The sequence below is a fragment of the Pundamilia nyererei genome, unplaced genomic scaffold (genome assembly GCF_000239375.1).
Source record: "Pundamilia nyererei isolate P.nyererei 1_Seehausen unplaced genomic scaffold, PunNye1.0 scaffold00021, whole genome shotgun sequence".
NCBI lineage: Eukaryota > Metazoa > Chordata > Actinopteri > Cichliformes > Cichlidae > Pundamilia > Pundamilia nyererei.
Window position 1 is genome coordinate 2,043,589 of NW_005187422.1, and position 11,430 is coordinate 2,055,018.

The 11,430-nt window shown below is 42.5% G+C and overlaps 1 protein-coding gene across 2 annotated transcripts in view; it reads right to left on the reverse strand.

Annotated features, from left to right (window-relative positions):
• Window positions 1–1,982: 1,982 nt before the first annotated feature.
• rpn2 (ribophorin II) overlaps window positions 1,983–11,430 on the reverse strand; it is a 12,215-nt gene continuing 2,767 nt past the window's right edge. The window contains exons 7-18 of one of the 2 annotated variants that reach the window (XM_005726636.1): window positions 11,065–11,241; window positions 10,848–10,966; window positions 10,504–10,609; window positions 6,594–6,685; window positions 6,360–6,474; window positions 5,963–6,157; window positions 5,797–5,883; window positions 5,611–5,706; window positions 5,071–5,146; window positions 3,445–3,574; window positions 2,783–2,882; window positions 2,264–2,293 (exon numbers count right to left, since the gene is read on the reverse strand). In XM_005726636.1, the coding sequence (XP_005726693.1) occupies window positions 2,831–2,882; window positions 3,445–3,574; window positions 5,071–5,146; window positions 5,611–5,706; window positions 5,797–5,883; window positions 5,963–6,157; window positions 6,360–6,474; window positions 6,594–6,685; window positions 10,504–10,609; window positions 10,848–10,966; window positions 11,065–11,241 (1,245 nt within the window). In that variant the 3' untranslated portion in view covers window positions 2,264–2,293; window positions 2,783–2,830. Of the gene's footprint in view, window positions 2,294–2,782; window positions 2,883–3,444; window positions 3,575–5,070; window positions 5,147–5,610; window positions 5,707–5,796; window positions 5,884–5,962; window positions 6,158–6,359; window positions 6,475–6,593; window positions 6,686–10,503; window positions 10,610–10,847; window positions 10,967–11,064; window positions 11,242–11,430 lie in introns of both variants that reach the window. The other variant, XM_005726637.1, reaches the window with a different exon arrangement.

Below are 11,430 nucleotides of genomic sequence, written 5' to 3' on the forward strand. Positions count from 1 at the left end.
AGTTTAAAAAGAAGTCTTGCTGTAGTCGCATGCAACTAGTAGTTTTTGCTGCCTAATGCGACTCTTCAAACACTGCAGATTAACTGGATGTCATTCTGCTGTGTTCTGTACCTGTTACACTACAGTATGTGCTGGCATTACCTGTAATTGTCTACTGTGGCCATCATGGGCACGCTTTATAGACTACACAACTTCACCGAGTGTGAAACACCTTCAAAGATCCCTCCATAGGGACCACGGAGCACCTTAACTCTGGGAAGGTGAACCGTTTTTATCTTGTGTGAAGACTGATTAAAAAAATATCCCTTTAAGGGACACACATGTGTGTACAGTAGCGGGGAGTGTAATCACGGTACTGTCTGCACAACTGAGGAACAAACCCCAGCAGGCGGCTGGACTCGTGGCAGCACAGGTGCTGCTTCTAACATTGTCTTAATAACAGCTCTGCTCCATTTAGAACTCTCATTAAGCTCTGCCATTGATCCATAATGCACAAACACCAGTACCCGACATTTGAATCATCCATGAATCGGTTCTATGGATTAATAATCTTCGCAACCTGTCATTTGATCTGACTTTGAATTAATGGGTGTGTTATCCACAACCCAAGTAAGACCAAGTGACGAGCTTTTGATGTGATTTCTATGAGTGATTCTTAATGTTTAGGATAAAAGTTGCTCTCTGTTCCTAATGCTTCCTCCAGCCTGCTCCACTGTGTGCAGGAGAAGAGCCGAACATGTTTGGCTCTTTGTGAACACACTGATGCCTTCTACGTAAAGGACAATAAATCTCCCTCAGGTCATTTTCTCTGCATCAATGATTACAAGACTTACTGAAAACATCACAAAATGATGACAGCTACTTCACTTAATGCTGGCGTCCATTTTTAAATACAGATGTAAAGCAGTTTTCAGATAACTATAAAATACTTTGTTTAGTGCCACACTGCTGGTTTCGTTTTCTTTCAGCTCCTTGCTTAGAGAATTTTTTAAAATACTAATAATTTTATTCTGTGATATATTTTTATCAGACGAAGCATTTTTCACAATAAATTCCTAACTTTTGGAGATAAAAGCATTCATCTTTTATCTTATATAAGCTATAGTAATAGGTTATATTCTGACTGCACTACAAAATAGCGAACTCTCCACTTTTTCTCTGAATTTTTGGGGGCTATGTTTTTATTTTTATTCCCACAATCTGCTCATTTGCATTCAGTACATGTAGCCGCCCTCCACTCAGACCTGCAATAAATTCGAGGCTGCTGTGGCTCAGGAGATAGAGCAGGTCATCTACCAATCAGAGGGTTAGTAGTTCAATCTCTGGCTATTCCAGTTCAAGCACCTTAAGAGTCCTTAGGTGAGATACTGAACCCTGAATGGCCTCTGATGCATTCAGTGGAGTGTGTGGGATCACTAAAGGTGTAGCTTTTAAAAGCAGCAGTGTGACTTTGATTAAGAAAGTACTATGGCAGTGCAAGTACATTTATCATTTATCTAATGTGTTTAGGAGACACCTTTAGATTGTAGCTGGAAAAAGAATAATATTTTTACCCAAGCAAATATAATTTCTTTCTCCCCTACTGTGATGACAAAAAAATATATATATATGAGATAAATATATAATCAATTTGACATACACAAAAAACCCACTGAGCTCATATTCTTCTCTATAATAAGAAAAAGAAAACAACACGTGAGACTTGACCTCCCCAGCACCTTTATTTCCTGTTCTTCTTTACAAAAACATCCTCAAATTGCCCTCTTTTTTTACTTATTAACAGACTTTCTCAGAGACATCGACTCTGTATCAAATAGGAAACAGCCACAGAAATGTTCCATGTGTCAGTATTACTGCCAATATGGTTCATTAACAGTTGAAAAATGTTACGAGGTGAGCTGAGGGACAAAAAAGAGGAATGTACCAAAAAAAATAAAATAAAATAAGGAGGGGGGCGGGACAAACCCAGGTTTAAAAAAAAAAAACAAAAAAAAAAAACGAACAACAAAAACAGCTCGCAATAAGAAAACAAATCTCACAGGAAGATGAAGTGCAATGATCAGTAGCTCCACAGTCCTCTGCACTGAGTGTTATTCCAGACTCCCAGAGACGTGGTGATATTTCAATTTCTTCCATTTGGCAACACAGACAAACTGCATGCTTTGAAGTTTTCAACTTTTCGTCCCATTTTCTCTTAAAAAAACCCAAAACAAAAACAAAAAACAAAACAAGGTTTTGATGGAAACAACAAAACAATCATCTTCTTTTTTCTTGCCCCTATTTTTTCTGATTTCTGTGGAGAGATACAAAAACAAGCATTAGTTATTACAGACATGACAATGAATGAATGAATGAATGAATGAGAACCTCTCTGGGTTCTCACTGAGCACCTGATCACTGACAAATCATGGATCATGCATTCTGATGTGCACCTTCCCACAAAAACACAGTGTAAGTAGGCAAAAACACAGAGCAACCATCATGACCAAAATCTCTCAAGTCGTGGACGATGCACGGACATGGACACAAAACACATCACTCAAATGTAATGGTACAACCAGAACCACGAGTGTTAGACAACACAATGGAGGGACTGTCCAAGTGGCTGCATGGCTATGGTTGCAGTGATCGTGGTGGGATGAGTGAAGAGGCAAACCAGAGGGGGGGGGGTGGCAGCAAGTACATGTGAACACTCGGAGTTAGAATGAGCACCACACAGCCATGCACGCTGCGAGACATTATGGAAATGCGCAGTGGATGCAGTCTGTGAGGATGCCCTTACTTCAGCCTGGAAGCAGAACCGACTCATTTGTTACAAATGGGGGAGGCTTTATCGAAGGCTTCTATACTTTGCCAATCTACTACTTTGCTCTGCAGCAATCCTGTAAGACACAGCGAGGTGTGGATAGAAGGGTTAAAGAAAAGAAAAGAGCTTCACGAGACAAAAACTAGCCTGGAAGAAGGGACAAAGTCCTCAGTTGGAGAATGACATTGGTGAAATCGTTAATTGAAATCTTCTACGTTGTTAAATGGGCTGTTGTGAGATCAAGAGGTAAAGGCGGACAATTACAAAGCGAGCTCTCGAGTCAGAGACAAATTGCTCACTCTGGCCCTCAAAGAGCTCTACATAATCACGGTGAAGAAATTGCCCCTGATATCATCACTGCTTTCACTCCTTTAGATCTTGCTGCTGTTCTTCTCTCCTTGTCCAAGTATGCACAAGCTCTTCTACTGGCAGAGAGCCTGATATCGAAATTAGCCTCTGCAGGCCCACTGAACAGCTACGAATATAGAATAGGCACTTTCCCTCAAGTTTGGAGATAAGAACTACCTAGAGGCCTCACAGCACTGAAGTCCTTGTTATCTGGAAAAGGGCTAGGCTTTCTCTCTACCATTAAGGACTCTCTAGGAGCCATTTGTGCCAGTCGCATTTGGCAGGCGTACCTCTTCACTGCTTTCTGGGCCAGCATGCGGTTTCCGGCAAGGAAAGTTACACCGCCGATGATTGCCAGGTACTTCAGAGTCTGGAACATGTTCAGGTGGGTCCAGTAGACGTACATCAGGCCCAGCATGGCTGAAATGAAACAGCCAAATAGATTTGAACATTAATGACCACCCAGCCAAGTTCCCCATCTCCACTCCTTCACAACATATAGAATGCTCCAATGCTATGATATACTGAGCCATAGTCCTTTGAATTTGACATATATCTTCATGGTAACAAAAGGAAATAATTATAGAATAAAACCTTTAATATTTTTACTGGAAGTATTACAGTGGTCCTGTGGTTTGGACAGCCAGCAACAGCCATTAACAGAACTGCAGCCACCATCCTGTTGCGCTGTAGTAGCCATTGTGCTGTCACGTCATTCACTCTAAAACTTACACTATAGCCTACATGTGTTAGTATCATGGATCACATGAGTTGGCATATTAATTAACCAGCTAAACTAGCATTTAACAAGTGCCTTCTTCCTAATGGCTCCTCCTACTCAGCTTACAGAAACCACGCTCTGTCCTGACATCTGCAAACACGTTGCTGATGAGTTTATGGACTCAGTCACTTGTTACGGGTCACACTAAATGAGTCCAATATTTAAAAATTTAAACTTCTAAGAGTCCCTCAGCCTAGTGACTGTTTAGTGATCCCCAGGGAGCCGCTGGTCTAAGAAAAACTGAACCCAACCCAGTTAGCAAGTAGTTGTGGCAGGTTGCTGCCAGTCACTAACATGAGATAGGTTTCCTATCCCATTCTGGTTCTAAAAACACTACCCTGTGCAACTGGTTTCACCCAGCAGTAACCAGCCAACATTTGCTAACAGGTTGGGGAACACACATTTTTCCCTTTATATTCTGGGAAGCGGGAAGCAGCGACTAAGAAAGCACAAATGTTCCACGAAAATGTTTTAAGTTGCGTTAAAAATTACATTAAACTGTTACAGAGCCATGAAGGTTTTGCCACGTGTGCACAGAGACATCGGGAGACACGGCACTTCAAAGGAAATGTTTTATGCCTAAAACACAAACCTCCCTTTAAAGAGAGCACTGTGGCAGGTGAAGCATCGGATCTGTGTGGCGTGACGAGAACACTGAACTCTGTGGTGATAAAAACGCACAGAGCTAAGTCTGCTGGAATTCTGCATTGTTTTCCTGTCACAATTGCCTGTCGCACTTTTGTGTCATCATGAAGTGCCCTCGATTTCAGTGGTTTTGACACTTCATGGGAGATGTAGCCCCACCAGATGTTTACTTTGGAGAGCAATTTGCACAACAATAGTGATGATGGAAATGAGCAGAAATTTGCATTTCCTGTTGTCGTGCTTTTCTGGGTTTAAATTTTTGCTTCTTTTGGCTGCTAAATTCCGCACATGGAAAACTGACTTAATGTCACAGAGGTGTTTGGGGAATTTCATGAATAATGCATACTTAGAATAATCATTCTGCATAATGTCAGCTGTTCTTACAGCAATTCGCTCATCGTGTAGAACAACAGCGGGCAAACAGCAGGCAGAGAAGCTGGAAAAAAGTCGAGTCTGTGGCAAAGATTTCATTTCAAACACGGGGACTAACCTGCGTGTCCCAGATGGAACAGGATGGTGCTCGGAGAGAAGCTGAAGCTGGAGATGTTGGCGCCGAGCTTGACCCACTACAGAGGAGAGAGGGGAATAAAACACAATGTGATTTTTCGTCCTCTGCAAGAGGACAAAAGAGCCAAAAAAATTGTTTACCACCTAACGCACAATGAACTGATCCACGGCAACAATGACTATTATTCATCACTGAAAATGCCAGGGGAAAAATACACTATAGCTTTTGTGATTTCAAATTAAAACAAGTATTATAGTCATAGTGGACTAGAGTCTCATTCACTGTCTGTGAAGGCTTCATACTGAAGAGCTTTTCAACAGGGGAAAAAAAGATCACTGCACAGAGCAATAGCACAGGCGGACGAGCTATCAGGGAAAGCTTGGACTGATAATGAAATAGGTTTGTTTGTAGGTGTGTCACTTTAAATAGCAAATTACTTCCATACGTATACGAAACCACAGCTAGATGGAGAGTGGGGGAAAAAAAAGGAAACATTTTGTACAAACATATTATTATTATTACCAGAATGAGCAGCAGCAGGAAGGGAGACAGGATGAGTGCAGTGAAGGTGTTGGAAACCACTGTGGAGGGCTTCTTCTCAGGTTCCCTGAACAGATGCTGCACAAACATGAGGAGATTGTTAAAATCAAGCTGGTTTCATTCTATCATCAGCCAGTAAATGAGATGTTAAGAGAGCATAACTAGTACCTGAATCTCTGGTTTGGGTACATAAAGAGTCTTAGGTTGAATTGTTGCCGGGGCCTCCTCATCCACGAACTTCAGAATGACGTCGGCCTTTCAAAAGATTAAAAGTGGGTGAGCAAGGTTTACGTCAGCGAGGACTCGCTATCGCCAACAGGCCTCAGACACTCACCACGTTCCACAGGATGGGATTCTCTAAAGTGGCGTCTCCAACGATGAGGTAGAGAGAATAGGTGCCAGAGATGGAGTCGAATTCAGATTTCCGCTCGGCTGTGTCCAACTCAAACTTGTACAGGTTCTTGCTGTCGGGTTCGGCCACAAACACGACCTCCTGGCCAGTTTTCTGATTGTGCAGCCGTACAAAGGTCTGCAACATGGACAAGAAACAGGTTTTTGACATCAAGTGAGGGTTTGAGCTCACCCTCCTGCCATAACCAGTGTGTGTCTTCTTGCGTTTGACTAGGCCGTATGGTCACAAACGAGACTATAAAAGCAGACGAAGTCAGAAACAAGTGTTCTGTCAGCAGTTTGCTGTAGACGTGTGTTCCTGTCGCACTCTGATTACACACCTGGTGAGGTGTGAGCTCCACTCCAGTGTTAATGTCAACCAGCTGGAAGGACATGGCAAAGTTCTGGTGGCTGTCTGCTGTGAAGGAGCTCTTAGCTTTGGAAGGATAGTCCACCCTGCATGTGTATTTACCAAAAAGAAAAGACAAAAACAGATGACAATCATTTAGTATTTTACTTTCCTCTTACGGTGGATCAACAAAAGCTGGCACCACTTTTTAAATTTGATTTCCAACCTGGTGGTCTTTGTGCCGATGCTCTGGTCCTTATCCACCACAGAGAGGTCCATGTTGGTCACAGCCACCTCTGTGGACACCTTCACTTTAAGCTACAGGTGGAGACAGAGTACAAAGCAGAGTCATGAGTACAGTAGTCAAAGTGTGTGCACAAACAATGCAATGAGAATTCAGTGGTTCCCCACACAGCCTGCACACGGGCAGGCAGCCCAGGTATATTAAAGCCTGAACAGATTATCCTGGATGCAAATCACATTCTACACATCTGTGATTGATCTAAAAGGAGTGGACAATCCCTTTACTCTTGTTTTCAAAGTTTAATCACTGCTCAAATGTCTCCTTAATATGGTTTAATATGCTACTGTGGAAAAACTCAACAGCATTCAGCTGCTTCCCCAGAGAGGATCGCAGAATCCAACTCCACAGTAGCTGGACCAAAGCTTGCATCAGCAGCCCCGGAGGGCCACTCCAACCAAAATGTGTAGCAGATGGAGAGCTGGTCCATACGTGACTACACCGAGACTGCAAAAGAGCAAAATGAGAACTACAAGTGCCAACTTCAAGACGGTGCCATCATCCCTCGGATCAGAGGTTTGCTGGACTGACATATGATTTTACTTTTTTTTTTTTCCCCACAAAGTACATGGCAAATAAAATACTTGCTGATGAGAACCTTATAAACATAATTATATCTTTATTCATTTAAGAAATGATGGATCCCTGTTTTTCCTTCTCCTTTCCTTCTTCTGCTTTCCTTCTCTAAGCTGCTGGACTTGAATGAACACAAATTTTAAACTGGTGCAGCAGGTACTTCACACACACACACACACCAGCACCACGTTAGAGTGGTCTGTCCAACGATTTCTGTAACTGGGTTCACATCCACTTCATGTCGTGACTGGCCAGCTGCGAGGAGCCAAGAAAGCAGCCTGATTTTGTACTCCTCTCTCTCGTGTTCCCTTTTCCATTGGACACAGAGCATTTTACGGCACTTCTCCTGCGAACAACCAGGTGAAATATCCTGACAGTCTCCATGGAGAGACTGTCTGATGACGTGCACCATTGTTCCCACATACTGCACAGTATCCTGTTATACCCCACCCTCCAGCTTTGTCATGTCTCAATATGAATGAACAAGAGCTGCACAAATATGTTCTTCTAATTTTTGTTTTTAACTATATAGAAAACAAGATCATCTGCATAACCACATCTCCCTGATCAAGTTTTATTTATTTGGTTTTCAGTTAGATTGTAGCTAAAGTTCAATCTGCTGAAAAAAACAAACATGTTTTTAAGTTAGGAAATACATAAAGATTGTAGAGCACTCGTGTTAATAATTGCAAACTCATTACTGACCAAAACTATTCTGATTTCTGCCATAACTGAACATCAGCAGTGAAAGAAAGCTCCTGAAGCTGTAGAGGACGACCGTTTCCACAAGCCCAACAGCAGGCCCTTAATACAAACAGCCTGCTGGTTAGTGGGATGGGCAGTACACCAGATGTATCAGCATACATGCAGTAATTTCTTTAATTATATGAATATTAAGTCAATAATAAGTCAAATAGCACTCAATAAACCAAAATGCCTATTGTGGATTTTACAGGAGTTAGAGCTGCATCCACACAGGAAGCAACGTAGCGACCAGAGCCCACAGAAAGTGATGAGTAAAATAATCACTGGGATGCAAAGTTGGCGGAAAGCGAGTACCAATGCGAGTGCAGGATACTTTCGATTGAGATATGACCTAGTAGTAAATGCATTAAAGGGTTACCTAGGCAACTGGAGCCAGGAACGTGTGCAAGCGATGAGCTGTCAGCTTCAAAGGGAATCATTTTGTGTGGACACAGTTGAAGAAGTTGAAGCTCAAGCTACACTTGTAGTATATTCATTAAAAGGAAAGTTTTCTATGCAGTCTATGCAGCGCTGTTCAAAACTAAGCACACCCCAACATTCAACAGCTTGCAGAACCACCGTCACTGTTTTGTGTACGATTTTATCCGTCTCTCACGTCGTTGTAGAGGAATTTTGACCCCACCCTTCTTTACAAAACTGCGTCAGCTCATTGAGGTTTGACTATATTTGATTAAGGCATTAATTTAAGCACAGCTCTCTTAAGATCAACAGCATATTGATCAGGTTGAGTTCTAGACTTTGACTGGACCTTTACGACATGTTGATTCTTTTCTCTTTCAGCCATTCCAAACTTTACTGCCAGAAAGAAGAAGAGTTTGTGCTGATGTGCCGTGTTTGGTTTTTCCCAAACATGGTAGATGTACATTATGGCCAAACATCTCCACCTATTCACATAAGTTTTGCTTTAATAATCATCAGCTTCCTGAAATCAAAGCACGTAACAGTGTTTGAAATATGAACACTTTCCAAATCTTTCATATTTACAGAATGGTATTCTGGGTAATGTCATCTTTCAAGGTAGAATAACAGTACAACAGCTGGGAGGATGTTTGTGGCTACATATAAAGACGAGGATGAAGAAAGAGACGCGACATGCCCTAACGCAGACCTTCCCAAAGTGGGGGCGCAGAGCCATTGCAGGGGGGGCGCGGTATGAAAAGGGGGGGGGGGGAGGCTTGGACACTGCTAGCACGGGGCGCCCACACAAACGCAAAGCAGGAGATGAAGCATCGCGGAATATGTTTCCAAACCAACTTCATTCTAAGCCAAAGACTAGAAAATATGGTGAAGCACGTCTGCCCTTTGGCTTCACCTGCACAAGTGCCGAGGTAGGTCTCCCTGCAGGATTGGTTTTCCCTGCGTCGGGAGCAGCGCTGGGCTGTTCAAATCACGGACAAACAGGATCCCACAGCTGTTTGTTTTTAAACCCATTTTGCACAGAGAGGCATTTTTTGAAAAATGTATTGATAGTAATGTTGAATATTATTACACAGGAAAAAAACAACTACACGTAAAATAATCCCACTGTGACGCCTCTGCCTTTGTAAATGGAGGGACAGTAACTGCGTGTGTGTATGTAAACATGTAAAACCTGAAGATTAACAGTATTTTGTCTCGATCTGCCATTCTGCAATTCATCTCACGTAAACAATAACGTGGCGCACAGCGTGACGTGAAACAAAGCACATCCCTTTGACGTTGTGTTACGAACTCTGTATTCCTCGTCCACACGTAAACGCAAAAAAGGAGTTTTAAAAAAATCTCAGTTTTCGGTGATTTGAAACGCCGTTTAGGTGCGGACGAAAGGCCCAAGCACATAGAAACAGCTGCGTTTTCAAAAATACCCGTGTAGGTGTGGACGTACCGTACAAGAGTTAGTAGTTTATTTTATTATTACCTGTAATTTATTGCAGATTACTTGTATTTGCTTAATTGTTTACTAAATGTTTGAGGTGTGAAATAAACCGCAATGGAGCAAAAGATGGGCGTGTGTGGTTGGAGGACGTGTTTGTGCGCGCGCAGGGCGCGAACAGTTTTCTTGTAAAACAAAGGGGGGCCAGCAAAATAAAGTTTGGGAACCACTGCCCTAACGTAACATAACATGTGACCAACAGAGAGCTGTTTGTATTTTAAGCTTTTTAGTTAAAGAAAAAATGAAAAAATTTTTTTTTTGACTTTTTCATATTTGCTTGTTGCTTTGCTCTGCAAACTAACGAGTCACATATTTGCTTCAAAACAGCAGCAATTAAAAGTGACCTTAGGTGCAGACTGCAGGCCTCAGGCAAATATTTCATATTAGTTAAGGGGGGGCTAAGACTACTTTTCTTATTGTTCTGATTGTGTGTTATTACAATGATTTATTTTACATATACCCCTGACAAAAGGGAAAAGGAGTCACTGTAAACCTAAATAAAGAACCACTGATTGGAAAAATAACAATGACTATTATTGTGCATGCCAATTCCAGCTAAATGTAGCAAGAAAAAAAACGTACCTCGACATGATTGGCAACCAGCCGGCTGTCCCCGGTCACTGCAATGGTGAACTGGTAATATCCGCTGGCTGGCTGGCTGGACATGAAGTTCAGTTCAAAGACGCCGCTGAAAAGGAGAAAATAAGAAGAACTCGGTATAACAGCTGGGGTTGCAGTCACAATTTACTGTAAAATGAAAGTACGTTGGGATATTATGTAAAGAGGATTAGAAACACAATCTACAGCCAATGACAACTGTCTGCTTTAATACTGGAGTTTACCCTGTCGTTGGGGATAAATCTCAACTTCTGGGGAACCTGAGAGACGACTGTACAGCTAACATACATCTGGATTCTTATACATACTCATTAATTGTGAATGGTGCTTGGTTGAGAATGGCAGCCTTCGAGGCCACAGCGTATGCAGATTCCACCACCACATTGGCTGAGTCTAGTGGTTGAGACATGACATCAGTGACAAGGAGCTGTGAATCAGAAAGAGAGAGAGACAGGGTGATGTGACTGTGAGGTGATTAAAAACCACACTGAGGGCTGTAGATAGAACACGATCCATCATGTGTACCTGCAGGGTTGGCTGGCTGTGGGAAACAGTAGCTGGGCCCTGGGCAGTGACGACTACGGGTACGTGGAAGCGGTTGCCGGACAGAGCAGCGGCGGCGCTTGCCACGCTGAAAGCCTCAGCCAGAGAGTCCCAGGATTTCTTGCTGAAGATAGAATTCACCAGCTGGATGACCTGATCCTGTGTGAAGAGAACATTTGCCATGAATACCAAGCCAAATCGATATAACTTCAGCTGGTACAGCACTAGGGATGGGTATCGTTTAGGTTTTATCCGATACCGGTGCCAAATCGGTACTTTTGAAACGGTGCCGGTGCTCAAACGGTGCTCAAACCGGTGCTTAAAGAATGGAGAACACAAAATTGGTCC